At 38.5% G+C, this 20,018-nt stretch overlaps 1 protein-coding gene across 1 annotated transcript in view; it reads right to left on the minus strand.

The window, feature by feature from the left end:
- The window catches only part of abch1 (ATP-binding cassette, sub-family H, member 1), a 45,695-nt gene extending 26,002 nt beyond the window's left edge, over positions 1-19,693 (minus strand). The window contains exons 1-6 of the mRNA XM_088350646.1: positions 19,565-19,693; positions 9,689-9,834; positions 4,245-4,404; positions 4,006-4,160; positions 2,790-2,897; positions 83-176 (exon numbers count right to left, since the gene is read on the minus strand). Of these exons, the coding sequence (XP_088206772.1) occupies positions 83-176; positions 2,790-2,897; positions 4,006-4,160; positions 4,245-4,404; positions 9,689-9,834; positions 19,565-19,654 (753 nt within the window). The 5' untranslated portion in view covers positions 19,655-19,693. The remainder of the gene's footprint in view (positions 1-82; positions 177-2,789; positions 2,898-4,005; positions 4,161-4,244; positions 4,405-9,688; positions 9,835-19,564) is intronic.
- Between the last annotated feature and the right edge of the window lie 325 nt (positions 19,694-20,018).

The following is a 20,018-nucleotide window of genomic DNA, read 5'->3' on the forward strand; positions in this document are numbered from 1 at the left end:
GTCTCAGGAACTTATTGTACATCCAAACTTTAGTTTTAGTGAAACTCCTTTTTGTTATTAAACAGGACTCTTATTTTCTCACCACATTGGCTTGTCTGGCCTCTTCAATGTAATGTGTAGTGATGATGACCGACACTTTGCCCGTTTTCACGATGTCCACCAGATGCTGCCAAATCCTACAAAAGAACAAAAACATCAGAAGTAAGAAGCAAAATAATTTTGTAGTTGACATTGTAAAAGAATAGCAGAGGCGTGCAGTCAGGTGAGGCAGGTTAGGCTCAGCCTCGACTGTCATCATGGAAATATAGAATTAGAAGTACATTAAATTATTTTATCGATTCAGATTTAAAGGAAATTCGTGTTTAACTTCACTGTTTGAGGATTTTATTTTTGTAAATTGCTGAATTTTTACATTATTATCATGAATATACCAAGTTTTACGCACTATAAGGCGCACCTAAAAGCCTTTATTTCTTTCAAAAGCTGACCATGCGCCTTATAATACGGTGCACCTTATGTATGGATCAATATTGAGTCGCAAAGTCTCGCAAATAAGGCGAGCAGCCGCCGACTAGATTTCCCCCCGTAGGAGAAGTAGTCCCCGGTGTATGCTGGGATATATATTCCGGTGTTTCATTTGTTGACCAATGTTTCAATCATCCTTTGAATCGGTCACTATTGGCTAGTTATTCGGAGGTGAAGGAGGCGGGTCCTTTTTAGTATTTACAGGCTCATGCTAAAACGGCATAAACAAAGCCTGCAAATGGTCAAAAAGATGTGAATCGTAAGTAAGGTTGCTCTACGGTCTGGAGAAAACATTTTTACTAGTCTGTATTTGTATGGGGCTAAACAGACAGCTAGCAAAAAGCATTGTCCATCAATGCAGAGATGCTTCTCGGCGGATTGTTTCTTTTATTTGCATTATTGCGTGTTTTGGAGTATGTAAATGTTTGATACGGTTGGATTTACTACACTCACGGATGTAAGAGGACCATGGTTGCGTATTGTTTCCTTGCACAATGAAATTCCTACTTTGCTGTCCACACAGTTGCCAGCGAAAAAGAAAAAAGAAACTAAGAAATGGTTGGCATTTCTTGAACACTTATCTTTGACTGTAACACCGTGTATTTAATTGGTGCTGCTCGATACTAAATTCCCAGTAAAGATAAGTGTTTAACCTTCCTAATGATATGTGGAATGATGCATTTGAGTGATTGGTGACATTGTACCGACAGCGTGTCAGTATGTGTCTGAGACACTTATCTGCTTATTTGCGAGCTTAGGGGTTAATAAGTTTGTCTGAACTATCTGACTGTTTTGTTGACGTTACTACTGTAGCGCCTTATAGTCCGGTGCGGCTTATGTATGGAAAATATAGGACAAAAAACTATTTTTGGGGGATGCGCCTTATTACCCGGTGCGCTTTGTAGTGCAGAATTTACGGTAATCAGCATGAAAGAGTCATTAGCTCAGGAGGTAGAGCGCTCGTCTTCGGATCAAGAGATCGCAGGCTACTCCGTGTTATATGTCGAAGTGTCCTTGGGCAAGACACTGAATCCCTAATGCCCTCAATAAGCAGGTTGGCGCCTTGCATGGCTGCATGGCCGCTATTGGTGTGTGTGTTTGTGTGAATGGGTAAGTGTGAAGCAGATTGTAAAGCGCTTTGGGAGGTCTTCATTGACTTGAAAAGCACTATATAAGTGCAGACCATTTACCATTTACCATGGCAGAGGGTGATAGTGAGACCAAGGATTCTGATTTGGTGCACACGTCAGCCCCAAACAAAGGAATTAGTGATAGTATTAGCAAGCTAAACGTAAGTCAAGCTGTCCAGTATATTTTTTCTTGTTACCTAGACCTTTTTGTTAATATAGGATTTCCCATTTGTTGATACATTTTTTTAAATGGAGCCGTTTGTAACATATTACCACGCTGAGCGTTTGAAGAAGCATAGTGAGGCATGCGATTCCCTTGCCTCAGAGCAGAGGGCGATTGTGAGACCAAGGATTTTGGTCTGGCGCACACCTCAGGATCAAAGACTTGAGATAGAGATCCTATAAGCAAGCTTTTCAGTATTTTTTTTTCTCGTTGCATGGACTTTTTCTCAGAATAGAGGATTACCTATCCACTGATCTTTTTCTTAAAAAAGTAGTAGTGTCTAATATATTACTGTGCTGAGGTGCTGAGGTGCTGCGGATGCATAGTGATGCATGCAATTCTCTTGCCTAATGCCAGAGGACGATAGTGAGACCAATGATTCTGATTTGGAGCACACTTTAGCCCTAAACAATAGAAATGGTCGTAGTATTAGCGAGCTCACAGCAATTTAGGAAACCAGCGTATAGACTTAATTTATAAGCCAATAAAACGTTTTCTGTTTCTAGGCTACAGTTTATATTTTGCTGTATTTCTCTGCCAAAGATGTAGGTTCATATATTTGTAAATATGACTGTGCCTCACCAGACACAAACCTCACTGCACATCACTGAAGAGCACTGACAATGCTCCACGTCTTACTCCAGTGATGCACAATCACTGATCAATATTTCAAGTAGAAGCCAAACAGTGATCCATTTCAAGCTGGGGGAAACATGTCTGGTTTCATGTTTCTTTTTCTTTAGGGTTCAGAACTAAAGGCTGTCTAAGTGGACAAAGCTCACACACGTCTCCATTTCTGCTACAGGCGTCTACTTTACATAAGTAGCTCGGAGTACAACAATTAAAGACAGATGAGTATGAGTGGCACTTAGAATGTAGAGCAGAGTGCAAACAAAAATATTTGTACACACTTGGCCCTGAGAACTGGGTCCACACCCACTGTGGGTTCATCAAGGATGAGCAGCTCGGGATTCTGTAGAAGCGCCGCCGCCAGTGAGACTCTTCGCTTTTGACCACCACTACAAGACCAGTACAGACACATGAAATCATGGATAAAATTAATTCATTCATTCATTACCACCCGAGAGCAAAGTGAGGGTGGTGATAATGTTCTCGTTTGGGATCTATATGTATATATATTTCATTTTGTTTGTTTGTATGGTTAGGAGTTTTGATATGACCACCATCTTTCACAGCTAGACAGGTAGATTACCCTCGATGTGAAAAAAATTAGTTTTATTTTTTTCCACAGAATTACATCCCACTTTCCCAGTCCAGAATGACATTGAATACCAACACCATCTTTTAAAGTCAGTCAGGTAGATTACCCCGGAAACACTGCAGAGAAAAGCAATCTTCCACAAGCAATCTAGTAGGTCATTCTAGAGGTGAAAAGGTTAGGGGAAAAAAAAAACTAACCAATTTTTCAAGTTTGTTATATTTTAATCTAGTTTTTAGAAACATAACAAAAATTTGTTTTAGTACAGCGTGAAAATAATTAGAATCAGTATCTGCAGATTTTTACTTAATTTAATTTAATTTATCATTATTTTGTCATGCAATCTTGAACAAATTTGGCTAGCTAATATATTTCCCTGTACTGTACGTGTGAGCAGATAAATAAATTGTCCGACTTTTTTTAGACCCAAGTCATTTTTTGCTCCATTTAGCATCCTTTTGCATGAAAAATAAATAAAATACACGTGGTGAACATGCTGAAACATGAATATGGCTATAATGACACATTACATAAATATTACATGATGTGCTAATGAAACTACTTTGGGGGGTCTCATTGGAGAACACAAATCTCTTATGTAATTCTCAGATATATAGTGGCCATTAGCCAATCAATACTGACTTTTATTTGCACTTTTTCACTCCCGTTGTATTGTGGCTGTTTTTTTTGCTTTGCCTTGAGTGTAGAAAATTGGGGCAGGGTGTTTTTATGAGGTACTCTACCATAGAATGTAAGTTTCCTTTCAAAGCATAGAACAAGAACTAGTTATTGCAATTTAAATTGGTGAATATATTTTGTAAAATTACCAGTATTTATGATTTTACATGATTTTTTTTTTACTTGATCAGTGTTGAACAAGCTACTCTAAAAAACAAATTAAATCTGACCTAAGATTGCGAACAAGACGGTCCTTCTGCGGCAGATCCAGGAACTCAATGAGGAAATTAATGCGGTCCTGAGTTTCCCTCAGTGTCAGGCCATGGATTCGACCATAGAAGGTGAGTGTGTTGCTGATTGTGAATTCATTATACAAGGCCAGCTCCTACAGGAGGCAATATGTAACTTGCATTACATTTGTAGGAATAAAAAATGCTGAAAAACACACACATACACATCCCGTGAATACCTGTGGCATGTATCCCACCATCTTTCCAGGCACATCGTGGCCTGGGAATGCTGGGGCCTTCCCCAGCACGCTGATGGTACCATGGGAGATGCTCAGAGTTCCCACGATGCATTTCAGCATGGTGGTCTTGCCACACCCGCTCGGGCCAAGTAGGCCGTAACTGCCAGAAATGAATAAAAAGGAAAAAAAATCAAACATTCCAAAATTCCATTTACATAGTTCAATGCCCACCCCAAAAATAGTTAGATTTCATCAAAAGAATGCACTATCCACTTTGAAATGTTAGGGTTCCAGCACATCAATACCCCCTCACTAGACCTTCATGAGTTTGGCTACAGGGCAAACCGCTCCACTGATGACGCATTGAACACTGCTCTTTGTACTGCGCTGAGCCATTTGGAGAAGGGCGGTAGCTATGTCATGGTACTCTTTCTGAACTTCAACTCTGCGTTCAATACACTCATCCCCAAAATCCTGATGGACAAACTCTCTCACCTGAGGCCCTCCTTCATCTGTAGCTGGATTATGGACTTTCTCCACAAGCAGTGGAATTTAGCCAAGTCGTCTCTTCCACCCTAACACTGTGAACCAGTTTCTCTTAATGATGTGTTCTGACTACTCTACTGTTCACCCCTGTACACTTTGGACCCTTCATCGCCCCATCCCACAAACACAATTGTGAAGTGCACTGACGACACCACATTGGTCAGCCGTCATCTCCGATTGGGATGAGGCAACATGCAGGAAGGAGGTGGAGACACGAAAAATGTGGTGTTGAAAAATAAACGAGGAACGTACACCGAAAAAATCTAAGGGTGTCATACTTGACTTTATGAGGACAAGAGCAGACCCAGCTCGTCAATTATCAATGGAGACTGTGTAAAAAGAGTCCACTCCCTCAAACACCTGGGCTTGCACATCTTCTAAGACCTCTTCTGGTCTGCGACACCAGAGCTGTGGTAAGGAAAGCACGGCACTTCACTGCCTGAGAGTCCTCAGGATAAACAATCTAGAATAGAAGCTGCTGGTGTATTCCTAAAAACTTACGTGGAGAGCATTATAACATACGGCGTCACGGAGTAGTATACTACACTCTAGTAGTTGCTACTGGTCCCTTGAAACAAGAACTAACGGGCTCAGTGACCGTTTCTTCACCACTATAAACAAGTGCACAAAACTGTGAAAATCATATATATCGCCAGTTGGATTGAAAAATTGGTATTGTACAGAAAAATGGTTGTGTGTTATTCATTAACTTATTGTTGGGGAAATTTGTTGCTGCTAAATATTATTGCACTATGTTTCATTGCACTGTTGTTACGATTTTCATTGGACGATTATTACGAAGCACATACAACATAGGCCAGTCTTCAAGTTATACTTTGTAAATAAGTTTGCCTGTTTATACTGTGTTTATCCTAGATCGCCACGTTTAATCTTGTTGTAAACAATGTTCAATATGTTGTTATGATTAACAATAAAGACAATTCTAATTCTAACTATGCAACAGAATGATGAAAGAAGATGATGGCAACATTAATGCATCCATTCATTATCTGCACAGCTTATCCTCCGTAGGGTTGCGGGGGTGCTGGAGCCCATCCCGGCTGTCTTCTGGCAGTGGGCAGGGGACACAGATTGCTGCCGGACTATTTAAACGCGGTCTTGTGAGTCGCCTGGTGTCAGAGCGTCTGCGAAACTCCTGCGAGACTCTGAGCGATATGCCAAGTCCCGTGAATCTCCGTTTTTGCTTGTGTTGTGATCCTGTTTTATTTTTGGCCCGATCTGTTTGATTTTGACCACTCCTTAGTTCTGAATTCAATCTGCTTCCGCGACCATCGATCCCTGGATCGAGTGTGCGCTCATTCTTCCTCTCCCCCAAAATTGTGAGTAACGTTACACGATTGGGTTCTCATTCCTGTTTCCTGTCCTGGTTTGTGACAGGTACTCTTGGTAGTCTTTGTATTTTCGCCAGAAGAGTCACTTTCTTGAGAATAAAGTAGTGTGTATTTTTGTAGGATCAACAAAAAAAAAAATTAAGGTAAAAAATACCTTACTTCGTAAAAAACCTTCATTCTTAAGTTATTTTTACCATGATAAAGTATTTTATTTTTACTTCTTGCAACAACTTATTATTTGAAAGTATCGGAATGTTCTCAAGCTTTGAAAAATAGACCAACTCAGCACTTGCTCTTAGTTCTCCTGCATAATATTTAAGGTTATTGTTTGTCTGTTTTTGTGTTTTCACAAGTAGCTTTTGTTTTTCCCCAAGGTAAATTGAACTTGTCACTCAAGGAATGCTGCAAGGTGTTTGTTGGACGAGCGATGCTTGCGTCAATGCTTTTTAATGACGTTCAAAAAAACAAAAGCAAGAGCGCCTGAGGACATCTATTGACACATATGACAGGGTGGAGGAATGTCCTTGATAAGCGTGACAGCATGTATCAGGGGTATTAATGGGGCAGGCTGGGGGACACAATTCAGATTTATACATCAAAAATACAGAAGTAATGAAAGGACTTGCAATTTTCAAGTTTATTATATATAGTTTGTGATAAGTTTATTCTGTTTTTGATATTTTACACCTGCAAAAGAGATTGCACAGGTTGCTACTTCGTCATTTTGAATATTATTGTGCTCTGCTGCTCATTGTTTTGACTATTATGCATTGCAAATGACAGGAACTAAACCCTGGTCACAAGCGAGCAAAACATGTCAGCCAGTTTTTGTTTTCAATTTTCTTTTCAAGTACGGTAGGTTACATATCTAACACACACTAAACAAAGCTAACCAAAAAGCTCTGTGTTTTTAATTTGTATTTTATCAATTTTTTTGAGTATTCATATATTTATTTTCAAAACCATACAAACAGAATCACACTGACCTAAGGCCAAAATGCTCAAGAACAGCGAGTAATCGTACTCAGTTGCTTTATTAACATACTTTTATAATATTACTTTTTAACTAATTACATTTCTAATTGTCATTTGAAATCATATTAAAAGTAAGTTTTTAAAAAATATTTGTTGTTATTACTTTTTAATTTACTTTTCTGATACAAAAGAATATTTTTTTCCCCCAATACTGTTTTTTATATCAAAGGGACAGTGTATTATTTAGTGCCTCCTAGTGGTATAAAAACGTCATAACAGAAACCACAACATATTTATAAAAATATCCCAAATCTTATAAACGTGCATTATTGAAAAACACTTATGAATAGAGAAACTTGGATTTATTTTCCATAACATGAGCCTCACCTAGATGATACAGCACCTTCATCATCTGGTCACCAATATTGCATCCTCCTGCTCTTTAGAAATGATTGTAATCATTTTAGAATTTGAAAGAAAGAACATAGCTTGTTTTGCTAAATAAACTATAAAAACAATCCAGTTGTAAGAGTTATGGAATAGCGACTCTGGGTAATTAACAAAAAGCTGTAAACGTATTTTGCTAGTCTCTTTTCTTGTTCGTCCTGTATTTGGCTGGGTGACTAATCCTGCCATGACAATACTAGTGGTCAAATACTACACAATGTCCCTTTAATAAAAGTGTTTGTCTACCTTATTATTAGTTATTTTCTAGAAATGCATTTTCCTAGGGGATAAAAACTACTTGTAAAATGTTATTATGGTGATTTTAGTTTGCATGGATTTATAAAAGTGGATATTTTTCCCCAGGCTAACGCGCAATGCTCTGCCCTGGGGTAATGCCTAACTCCATCCTTTGCATCTTCACTCTTATCTAAAATCTCTTGGTGCTAAGACGGGAGTAGTCATCTTGTCTCCCTCTGTTGGTCATCGTTTTTCCTGTTTCTTAAACAGGTTTCGCCTGTTACGTACAGTTCTTTGCTTTGAACTAACATGCAGAAACAACAAAGATCCAATCCCTACATTTAGAGCAGGTATGTCCAAAGTCCGGCCCGGGGACCAGTTACGGCCTGTGATCAAATTTTTACTGGCCCGCACCCTCAGTCACAAAATTAATAATGTGTGGCCCGCCAGTAATGTTGACTGCAGTATAATATGAAATTGTACAAAAAATTAATATCGCCATTTTACACCAGACCATTTTAATAGTCCTTTGTACACCTTGCCCGTGGCTTTCTGTGACAATTTTGGCCCACCGCATTTTCGACATGGCGACTATAAATAAAAAAAAGGAAGTTGACTGTAAGGGCTCTTCCAGGACAAGTGGAAAATAAAGTAATATGTTCACTGAAATCCAAAACAACTGTGTTGGCCTAATTTGCCAAGAGACTGGGTGTTTTCAAAGAATATGATATCAAGAGGCACTGCCAGACGACGGATTACAAAAAGCTCACTGGAAACAAACACGTGAAAAGGTGAAGCAAATGGAAGCTGTTTTAACGGCAAAGCAGGGCTTTTTCACGAGACTCTGCCAGTAGAATGAAAATGCTACAAAGGGAGCTAGCAGATTGCGACACTGATCACTAAGCACCGCAAACCTTTTGCAAAGGGTGAATTTAGGTTGAGACTGTTCAAAGAATGCAAGTCTGAATATTCGTCCCTTACACATTATCAGCTTATCAAATCTGGCCTGCTTTCTGAAAGGTTTGGTTTGGACGCCGCTCTTTTAGAGAATTTAGATACATTATCATAATACAGTGGGACCTCGGTTATCGCGGTTAATGGGGACCAAAACCACCCACGATAAGTGAAAATCCGCAAAGTAGCGGCGCACTTTTTTAAAAAAAATTTTTATTAGTAGTATCTTTTAGACCCGGTTAATGGGGACCAAAACCACCCGCGAAAAGTGAAAATCTGCGAAGTAGCCCCTTAAAAAAATGCTTAAATTTTTTTTTTTAAATTACTTTATTCTATTATTATTTTTTAGACCTGCGAAGCGCTGAACCCGCGAACGTGGAACGACGAAGTAGCGACGCCCCTTCAAAAATGCTTAAAAAAAAAATATATACATATATATATATATATATATATATATATATATATATATATATATATTTTTTTTTTTTTTTTTTTTAATTATTTTATTTTATTATTATTATTTTTTAGACCTGCGAAGCTCTGAACCCACGAACATGGAACCACGAAGTAGCGACGCCCCTTCAAGAATGCTTAAATTATTATTATTATTTTTTTTTTAATTATTTCATTTTATTATTATTATTTTTTAGACCTGCGAAGCTCTGAACCCGTGAACACGGAACCACGAAGTAGCGACGCCCCTTTAAAAATGCTTATATATATATATATATATATATATATATATATATATATATATATATATATATATATATATATATATATATATATATTTTTTTTTTTTTTTTTATCAGTATATATATATTTTTTTTTTTAATTATTTTTTTTTCTTTTTTTTTTAGGCCCACGAAGCTCTGAATCCGCGAACATCGAAGCGCGAAGTAGCGAGGTCCCACAGTATTTGGTTGTACTCACATTTGACCCTGTGGCACAGTAAGGTTGAGGTTGTTGAGGACTTGTAGTTTTCCATACGAACGGCAAACGTCCCGGCATTGTATGGCGGGGTCTTCAAGCCCGAGTGGCAGCGACACCTCTGTGTTCTCCTTCATATTCGTTGGTTTCTTCAAAAGATAGCAATGATCTTCATTATACACAATTACAGTAATCCCTTGCTATACTGTTTACTTATGGCGGTTTCACTGCTTAGTGGATTGTTATTGTGCATTGTGTTCTGCATTCTGATTGGCTAAACAGTCCTCCTGCGCCTTTTCTGCCTGTGTCTGCCTGTGCGTCAATGAAGTTGCTGTCGGAGTTGTTCACATTCGTAAAACTGCTTGACAAACCTACATAACGTGTGCCTGAATATTTTACAAGTTTTTCGAAAAGCCATCGAGTCAAAAAAAACCCCCGCTCTGGACCAACAAAAGCACCAGTAGGCAGAGGGAGATGATTTCTATCGCCAACAATTTGGACTTTGTGACCAGCTAAACTTGCTTTTTGGCACTTCCTAATGGCTGCTTGCCACGTTTTCAAAAATGTTTGATATTGGAAAAATATATGGTTCCTGTAGGACAAACCAGACACATTCTTAACCTTTACCAATGAATATAGCTAGATGTTTGTTTGTATAGATTAATATAGATAAAAGTCCGTTTTCTTTTTCCCTCCGACAAATGCACCGGCAGCTGGAGCCAAAACAGAGATGGACTTCTCGAACCACAAACACCGTGAAGAAAATATGTCTGGAGCCACAAAAACTTAACAGGCTTGTAAGGAAACATATTGTATTCATCTATATCAATCGGAAAACGTTAAGAATGTTTTCTGTTTGTCCTCCTACAAAAGCTATATATTTTTCCATTGTCAAACATTTTTTTAAAACGCCAGGGAGCCAGCCATAGAGATTAGCGGTTCGAGAAGCCCATCTCTGTTTTGGCCCCGGCGGCCGGTGCATCTGTCGGAAGAAAGAAGGAAACAGACATTTATCTATTTTCATTATTTGGTCCAATATGCCTCTTTCAACATTTTGGGTTGCTGACCCCTACTTCAAAGGAATGTAAATGCAGTTTTTATTGTGTCTACATAATGGCTTCAAAGTATCATGTGAAATAAAAACATAGTGGTATGAAATTATTTCAAAATTATTTTAAAAATCATCATTTGACAGGAGGACACAAGTTATTTGTTAAAGAAAAAGTGAATAGTATAATTTTATTTTATTTTATAAACAAATGCTTGGACCTTTAAATAATGTTTGTTCCTTGGTTATTATGTATAACAGAGTGCTTTTTTTAAATGAATAAAGGTTTCTATTAGCAGGTTTTGATTATCGCCAGACCTTTTAGGAATGCAACCCGAGCAAAGAAATCCCTGGGGATTACTGTATGGCATACACATTTGGCTTTTTATTTAGTCTTTATTGAGTAAGAAGGTACAACAAAAGGAGAAAATGGTGATGATGGCCATGGAGTATGACATCAAGCTCATGAAGTGGAAACGGGATGGATTATGGTGGAAAGGAAGATGGAATGGTTGGCAACCCAAAATGTTCAAAGAGTGATACTGGAACAAAAAAACAACAACCAAAAAACATACGTTTGGAGCTGCAAAAAAATCATGTATTAGCCTTATATATAGCCTTTTTTAATAAAACATCAATGAAGAAACATCACTTTGACACAATGAATAGAACTACAGTATATACACAAAGGCTTACTAGAAAAATATCCTCTGGTCTGGTGAGACAAAAATTAATTCATTTGGCTCAGATGGTATAAAACACGTGTGGTGGCAACCAGTTGAGAAGTACAATCACATTTGTGTTGTGCCTAAAGTCAAGTATGGTGTTGGGAATGTCATGGTTTGGGGCTTCATGAGTGCAACTGGAATTAGTTAGTTGCATTTGATTAAGGAAAACACAAACACAAGGATGTACTGTGAAATACTGGAGTAGAGAATGATCCCCTCCCTCCAAAAACTGGGTCACAGTGCAATGTTCCAGCCTGACAATGATGCCAAATCCACTTTTAAGATTTTCTAAAGGGGCTAAGAGTAAAGGGGATGGACTGGCCAAGCTTGTCTCCAGATTAAACCCAATAGAACATCTTTGGGGCACTGCAATATAAGCTTTACGCAGAATACTTTTCATTGTGTCAAAGCGATGTTTCTTGAGTGTTGTTCAATTAAACATTATGTTGAAATCTCTGCATAAATGTGAGGGATGTACTCACTTTTTTGACATACTGTAGATGTCGTTGTGCTGTGTAGTGCAACCAAAAATGAGTGCTAAAAAGCTCAAAGATGAATACAAACTACGGAGGACCAAAGTGATAAAAAAAGTCTTTTGAGTTTTTTTTGTTATTTGGGTACGTAAGATGGCGGACAATCTTGTCAGCTCCCTCCAGGTGAGATTCTTTTATGTAAGATACAAATATCTCGACCTACGATTATTTAAAAACATTGTGAAATTTTGCTTATTTTTTAAATAATTTTTGTTCTTTTTAAATTAATGAAGTTTTGTTTACCACTAGAAGACACTGAATAATACCCACTGACCCTAAAAGGATTATTTTTCTTATTTTATTGTTTTTATAGTATATATATATAGTAAAGTAAATAAATGATACTAGGAAATAAGATAAATAGGATTATCCGATCTATTGCATTTTTATTATTAGTTTATTCTCATATTCTTCTCATCTCATATGTTTTACTAGTTTAAGGAAAATAACAATGTCATTCAAAAATATATTTTGAAAATGGAAAAAAAACACCCATTTATTCTGCGAACTATGTTTTAGCTCAATAAAGGGAAAAACACTAACATTAAAATCACAAAATTGTATGCGTGTGGAAAATGAAAATGGGAATTTTTATTTGGAAGGATTAATATTTTACTTTTTCAACTAAAAATTTTCTAAATGGATCTTTATTGCTGTGCATTGTTGATCAGACATTTTAATAAAATAATAAAATAAAAGATAACATTTAAATAAAAGACTAAGAACTTGAATGTGTTTGCTTGTTTGCGATATAGTTAAGACTGCTAAAAGCAAAGATTCAGCTCAAAACTTGGTTTATTTACTTTGATTTGATTGGGCGACTGACCTTAACACCAAAATATAAGTGTAAACAAATGTTATTGTAATGTGATTTCAAGCAATTTATAATGTGTATAGAACACATACATGGAGGAACAATCCAGCCACATGTATAAATAAATGTATAAATGAATAAATAAATACAGACAAATATATGCCAAGTGTAAATATATACTAATACATAAATAAATATATTAAATGAATGGAATGTATTCATTAATTTATGCATTTTTTTAACTTTGGTATTTACTTTGTTGTAAACTTTGTTGTGTATTAGATTATGTATTTTGCTGTGTATTGTCATGTATTTTGTAACAACAAAGTGTTATTCAAATTAAGAGGCAGCCCAATTGCCTGAGCTTTCCCCCTATTGGTTTATCAGTAATAAATGAGTCTGCTACGTCACCGATCAACCAATAGATGATAAAAGCTCAGCCAGTTTGACACGTCCCCTCACTTGGATAACATTTTGTTGTGACAAAACAAAGGAAAAATTACACGTCAAACTAATTACCCAAACAAACAAGTGACGAATTAAATGCAAAAGTAATTGAAAAAAAAAATGCAATTAGTGTCACGACCAGAACCGAATCAGGACCCAAATGTGCAGCGTTAACTACAAGTTTAATGATAGAAAGAAGAAGGGCAGCGCCCGCGATCCGGCACTCGCTGGACGCGGGAAGCAAGCCGTTCGTGCAATCGGATCGTGATCCGAATACAGAAGTGGATCTTCCGTAGCGGTAGATGGCAGTGTCAAGGATGGAAAAAACAGGTCAGTAGCCGGGACAGGAGAGCAAAAGCGTGGTCGGAATCAAAAACAGGTCGGAGCCGGAGACAAACTGGGAGATCAGGAACGGACGGGAGGAAAAACGGGTGCAAAAACGGGACAGGCAGGAGTCAGGGTCAAAATGCTTGCCTTGTAACAATAGAGGTTTGCTGATGGACTGACAACAGGAGAGTGACAGGACTGGGCTTACTAAAGGACAGGGAACCAATCAGGTAGCCCGCAGCGGCTGGCACCAAATAAGCGGGCACAGGTGATCCAAATCACTAATCATGACATTTAGGTCATAAATTTGGGGTTAATGTGATTTATCTATGTGATCATTTGTTTATATGGCATATATTTTCATGCATATGTTTATTTATACATGTTTTTATACGTACATACCAATTTGAATTGTCTTTATTGTCTTCGATAACAACTTATTGAATATTATTTGCAATTAAATTAGACACGGTACTGCAGAGTAAAAGTAGAGAAATATAAGATGTTAAAAAAATGGCAGGATTGGTCCTCCATACGCATGGACAGCAAATCTTGAAAATGAAATATTATCATTGTTAAACTGCCTATCAATTTGACTATATTTTACAATGTTTTGCAGAAAGTAAACAGGTCAAAAGAGTTTTGCCCTTTCACCCTACAGTGAAGAACACCTGTGGCCACATTCCCAAAATGTAGAAATGAGAATTAAATGACCGTATAGAAAATTCAACTTTTTTTTAACATCAATCCAAGATTTTCCCAGAAAAGGAGATTAGAAAGCGGGAAACTGGTGTTGTTACATAATAATAATCTGCTGCATTTCATCTCTGCCACTCCGACCTACATCTTCCCACATGGCTAGCCCCAATCGAAAGCGGCAGAGATTTTCCTTGCAGCAACAGCAGAGGCTCAAATATGAGATAAGCAAGAGTAAAACTTACATGTAAAACCGGCAACAGTTAGGAAATGATAAGAGTTGCGCGAGATGAAGTGGAGCGATGAGATTTTGTGCACGATTCAAGGCAACCTCCAAATATTCTTGCAAAGTGGGAGAACCGGTTTAGACTATAAGCACGCACACACGCACATGCAAATGAAACACACACACACACTTGTTGTCAAATGATAAGGTTTTCCATTCAATTACTTTGAACCCAATTGTCAGCGTTAGGGTTTCATGAAGGAGGGCTCACACTTTTCAGCTGACTTTTGGTGAGAGACCTCAGGTGCATTCTTGACTGGCTGACACACTCGAAAAACAGGGATCTCAAACTTTTTTTACCTGAGAGATACTTTTTGTTGCTTATTAGCGCAAAGAGCTCCCAGTTTAATATGCATTTCTAAAATAACAACGTTTTATGTTAATACTATGTTGTTAGTGTGTCCCGCCTGTGTCCTTACGACACGGAAGTGTCACTCCCGCCTTTCTCGCTCCTGTTGTCCGTCAGACCTCGGATCAAGCAAGCAAGCCTTACTCTCTCTCTCTTTTCAAATAAAAACTGAGTTCTGTGTCCATTTCTGGTCTGTGACACTAATTCAAGCATTCAAATAATTCTTCAAATAAAGAAAACCGGCGCCAAACAAAAGAACGTTCTTTGTTGTTGTTGACTTTGATTACTAGAATAAAGTAGGTATTTTTCTCCTAGTACATATGTTGTGCTATTTTGTGCTGTTTCCATCATCCATCCATCCATTATCTGCACCGCTTATCCTCAGTAGGGTTGTGGGGGTGCCGGAGCCCATACCAGCTATCTTCGGGCAGTGGGCAGGGGATATTCTGAACTGGTTACCAGCCAGTCGCAGGGCCCATGAAATTATTTTTATTTATTTATTTATTTCAATGGTACTGCTTGTTTGGTACTTGCTATCATCTGCAAAATACATACAATATATCCCAAACTCATTAATTCATCCATCCATTATCTTATCCTCAGTTGGGTCGCTGGAGTGCTGGAGCCCATCTCAGCTATCTTCGGGCAGTGGACAGGGGACACCCTGAACTGGTTGCCAGCCAGTCGCAGGGCACACAGAGGCAGACAAATCACTCGCTCATTTACACCTAGGGACAATTTGGACCGGCCAATTAACCTCACATGCATGTTTTTAGAATGTGGGAGGAAATCGGAGTGCCCAGAGGAAACCCTTGCAAGCACGGGGAGAACATGCAAACTCCACCCAGGAAGGTTTGATCTCATGACCTCAGAACTGTGCCGCACACGCGTTAACCACTGCAACGCCATGCTGCCTGTTCCTATCAATGATCTTTTTTCGTCAATGGGCTGCTATAAACTGACATGAATTCTGCCATTCTGCCTCAACAATGCACGCTTAGCTTCAATACGTCACACTCGTTTTCCAACACAGAAAGGGCTCCATGGGTTTTAGGTAATGATTGAGTTCAAGACAATAAAGCAAATTAAGTACTGTATGTATAAAAAGTGCATTCAATCTTTCAATCTGATTGTTTGCTTTTTGTTTTACTTATTTCACCTTATATTTTCAGCGTGTTTTTCAAAGGGTCTGTGTCCATCCATCCATTAATTATCTGCAACGCTTATCCTCAAAAGGGTCGCGGGGGAGATGGAGCCCCTCCCAACTGTCTTCGGGCAGTGGGCAGGAGACACCCTGATCTGGTTGCCAGCCCGTCGCAGGGCACACAGAGACAGACAACTCACTCTCTCATTCACATCTAGGGACAATTTGGACCGGCCAATTAACCTGACATGCGTGTCTTTGGAATGTGGAACGAAACCGGAGTGCCCAGAGGAAACCCTTGCAAAGGAAGGCTGGTAGCTGGATTTTATCGCTTGACCTCATTACTGTGCCGCGGACGCGCTAACCACACGTCCACCGTGCCGCCCTGGTCTGTGTCTAAATTGGCTAAAATTAAATTTTCAATTTTTGCATTTTTTTGTTTTTTGCATTTTATCATTCATTTCTAGCACTATAGAGTTAATATTTTCAATTTGTATTGTATTGTTTTGCATTTTTCAGGGATTTTGTGTTGTTGTTGGACTTTAAATCTGTTCAGTATGTAAAAAGCTAAAATTGTTTTGTATTTTACAATTTTCTTGTAGATCTGGGAAGATTTTAATTTATATTTCATGTGTTTTTCATGGACCCCCTGCAAAACATTACTAATTACTAGATATTTTGGGCGATTGGTCACATTTTGTGTCCCTCTCTGTCGGCAATTTTAGTGGCTTACATATTATCATAAGGAAAATGTTTGTATGTTGCTAAAATACTCACATATAATGACCAAGCTCACCTCCACAACTCCATATTATTTGACCATTAGATGTCACAGTATTGTTTAGTGCAACCAAAAACAAGTGCAGCAAAGCACAATGAAGATTACAAACTGCTGAGAATCTAAGTGACCAAACAATTTTTCTTTTTTTTCTGCCCATCCTTTCACAACTTTTTTTGTTTATTTTTTTTTTGTTTGCTGTAATTTTTTACACTTTAATAACTAATTGCAAATATTTTTAAAATGACGGGATGTTTTAAATGACCACTTTTTGGTGCTACGCAACTAAAAACCTGTGCTAAAAAGCACAAGGAAGAATACAAACTAAGGAGACTTAATGTGACCAGAATGCTAATTTCCTCATGATTACCTGTGCCCGCTCATTTGGCGCGAACCGCTGCGGGTACTGATTGGATCCCTGTCCTTATTTAAACCCAGTCCTGTCAATCCCCCGTTTGTCAGGTTGCTGCGAACCTCTGTTTATACAAGGCAAGCCTTTTTCGACCCTGACTCCTGCCTGTCCCATTTTTGCCGCCGTTCGTCTCCGGCTACGACCTGTTTTGATCCCGACCACGTCTGCTCTCCCGTCCCGGCTTACGACCCATTTTTGATCCCGATTACGTCTACTTTCCCGTCCTGGCTTACAACCTGTTTCCGACCCCGACCACGCTTTTGCTTTCCCTGTACAGGCTACCGACCTGTTCTTCCGTCCCTGACACCGCCATCGCTCACTACGGAAGATCCACTTCCATATTTAAATCACAATCCAAGTGCGAGAACAACTTGCTTCCCGCGTCAGGCGAGCACCGGATCGCGGGCGCTGCCCTTCCTCACTCTATCTCAATAAACTTGTGAGAAACGTTACAGGATTGGGACTACCCTTTGTTCTGGACGTGACAATTTTACTTATAATTTTTCTTCAAACCAACTCAGGTCGTTGGGTCAAATTACACCAAGTTAAATGTCGGTCAATGTTTGATCCAAATTATTTGACCCATTAAAAGACTGTAGAACATTTTAGCACCGGTAAAGTTGACGATTCTATTTCAATTTTTTTGTCTTTCATTTTTTGCTGTACTGTTCTTTTATTTGGCGGTCTAATTTCATGTTTTTCAGGTTATATTATTATTATATTATTGTTTTTCATAAATATAGAGACATTAGCATTAATGTTTTGTTATTTCTCAAATAAATAACGGATATGGAATAAATGCACGTTTCCTTTTAGTAACTCCATGCTCGTTTATTTTTTTAGAATTTTGTGGTTGCATTTCTTAAAATAAAGGGATATTTGTCACTTAAAAAATCTCATACATCTTTTAGGGAAAATGTTATTTCTGGATTACAGTATATATTAAATCCAATGAATTATTTTTGACCCACCTAGAATAACTGTCTAAAAGAGTATACAGTATAGGTAGGGAAGAGGGGTATTTAGATGCGCCTGACTTCACAAGAGTTTTAGATTATCCCATGATGCACCTTTCATTCTTTAGAGACCTGACACCCTAAATTAGTCACCAGTGACTTAGCGACAAACTTTCACTCTCACATTCCAAAATGTTTTTTAGCGGGATGTAAAGCTCTATGATAGAAGCTTTTTGAGGGGTGGCAATCCATTGAAAGAAGAATATTTGAAGATTTTAATCATTTGGAAATTTTAATAACTGCAACTTTTTTATATTGTTATTTTTTGTTGCCAGTGTGCATAATTTGACCACTAGAAGTCGCTGTAACCCTCATTAGGGTCGCGGGGGTGCTGTAGCCCATCCCAGCCATCTCCAGTGGGCCCTGAACTGGTTGCCAAGAGACAGACTAGTCACTTGCTCATTCAGACCTAGGGACAATTTGGACAGGCCAATTAACCTGACATGCATGTTTTTGGAATGTGGGAGGGAACCGGAGTGCCCGGTGGAAACCCACGCAAGCACGGGGAGAACATGCAATCTCCACGCAGGAGGTTCGATCTCATGACCTCAGAACTGTGCAGCACACGCACTAACCACTGTGCCGCTGTGCTGCCTTGATTCTTCTTTATTCAACTGACTTGAATGCTCCTCAGAAAATTCTTCGACATAAAACAACTTATTTTTGAAGTAACATGAATAGTCACTTTCTCTGGTAACTAATTATTTTTACTGTAGAGTAATTTAGTGACTAACTCAGTAAATTTTTGAAAGAAATGGTGGGTAAATATAAGTGATTACTTTTTGAAAAGAACGTACCCTACACCCAAAGACTTGCTAGTCAATTGCTAGTTGCAAATTTTGTCCTCCATACAAAAACATTGCACCTGTATTAAACGATTGGGTCTTGTGCAACAAGTGTCATGTTTCCTGGAACAGAAACCACCAAAAATGAACTTAAAAGTAGACATTTTCTATCAAATAAAATCATTTTAGAGTAAATTTGCATTTGGATACCATTTCTTGATTGGTACCGAGTCATGTAGAGGAGCGGATTTGAACCTAAATCACCGTGATACTGCGAGGGTGATGAATATTTTTTACAATCTGACATTGAGATAATAGATAACCATTAGGTAAGCTTGCAACAGCTAAATGCCAAAAAACGTGAATTCAATTTCCCATCACGGTCGCTGTTGCAACAAATTGAATCAAAATGATCCCGACAGGCGCGTTCACGTGCACAAATAATAACAACGTGAAGGATTGTGACATGGTCGTGCACCAGACTCCTCCTCTTCCATATATTATCCCCAGTCTTACCCATTCTCCCATCTCGGTGAAGTCGGTCGCTTCGCTGGCCGCCATCATCACATCCTCCGCGCCGGCAGCCGCCTCCTCCATCGCGGTCATTGCTGCAGACAAGGGGCGATATGCGCGGTTAGAGCCCCCTGCTGGAGGCAGAAGGGAGAGGGGCGAGGGGAGGGAGGCGGGTACTGCTCAGCTTCCAAGGATGCGTTCACATTCAATACGTGAGATTTTTTTTAAATGATCATGAGGTGTCTTTTTTCAGAGTTCTTCTGGTCTTTTTTTCCAATTTTTACAAAAATCACAAATTAAACAATGAGTTTCAACTGTGTATTAAACGATTCTATTAATTACTGGGATTTTTGTGTGGATCTGATCCAAGTAAAAGTATAGGGTAGTATCCGATACTGACCTGATACTTTTTGCTTGGAAATTTCATGATCATTGAGTAATAGAACGCCTCTCCCTT

Source organism: Urocampus carinirostris, chromosome 13 (genome assembly GCF_059441175.1).
Source record: "Urocampus carinirostris isolate Australia breed hairy pipefish chromosome 13, RoL_Ucar_1.0, whole genome shotgun sequence".
Lineage (NCBI taxonomy): Eukaryota > Metazoa > Chordata > Actinopteri > Syngnathiformes > Syngnathidae > Urocampus > Urocampus carinirostris.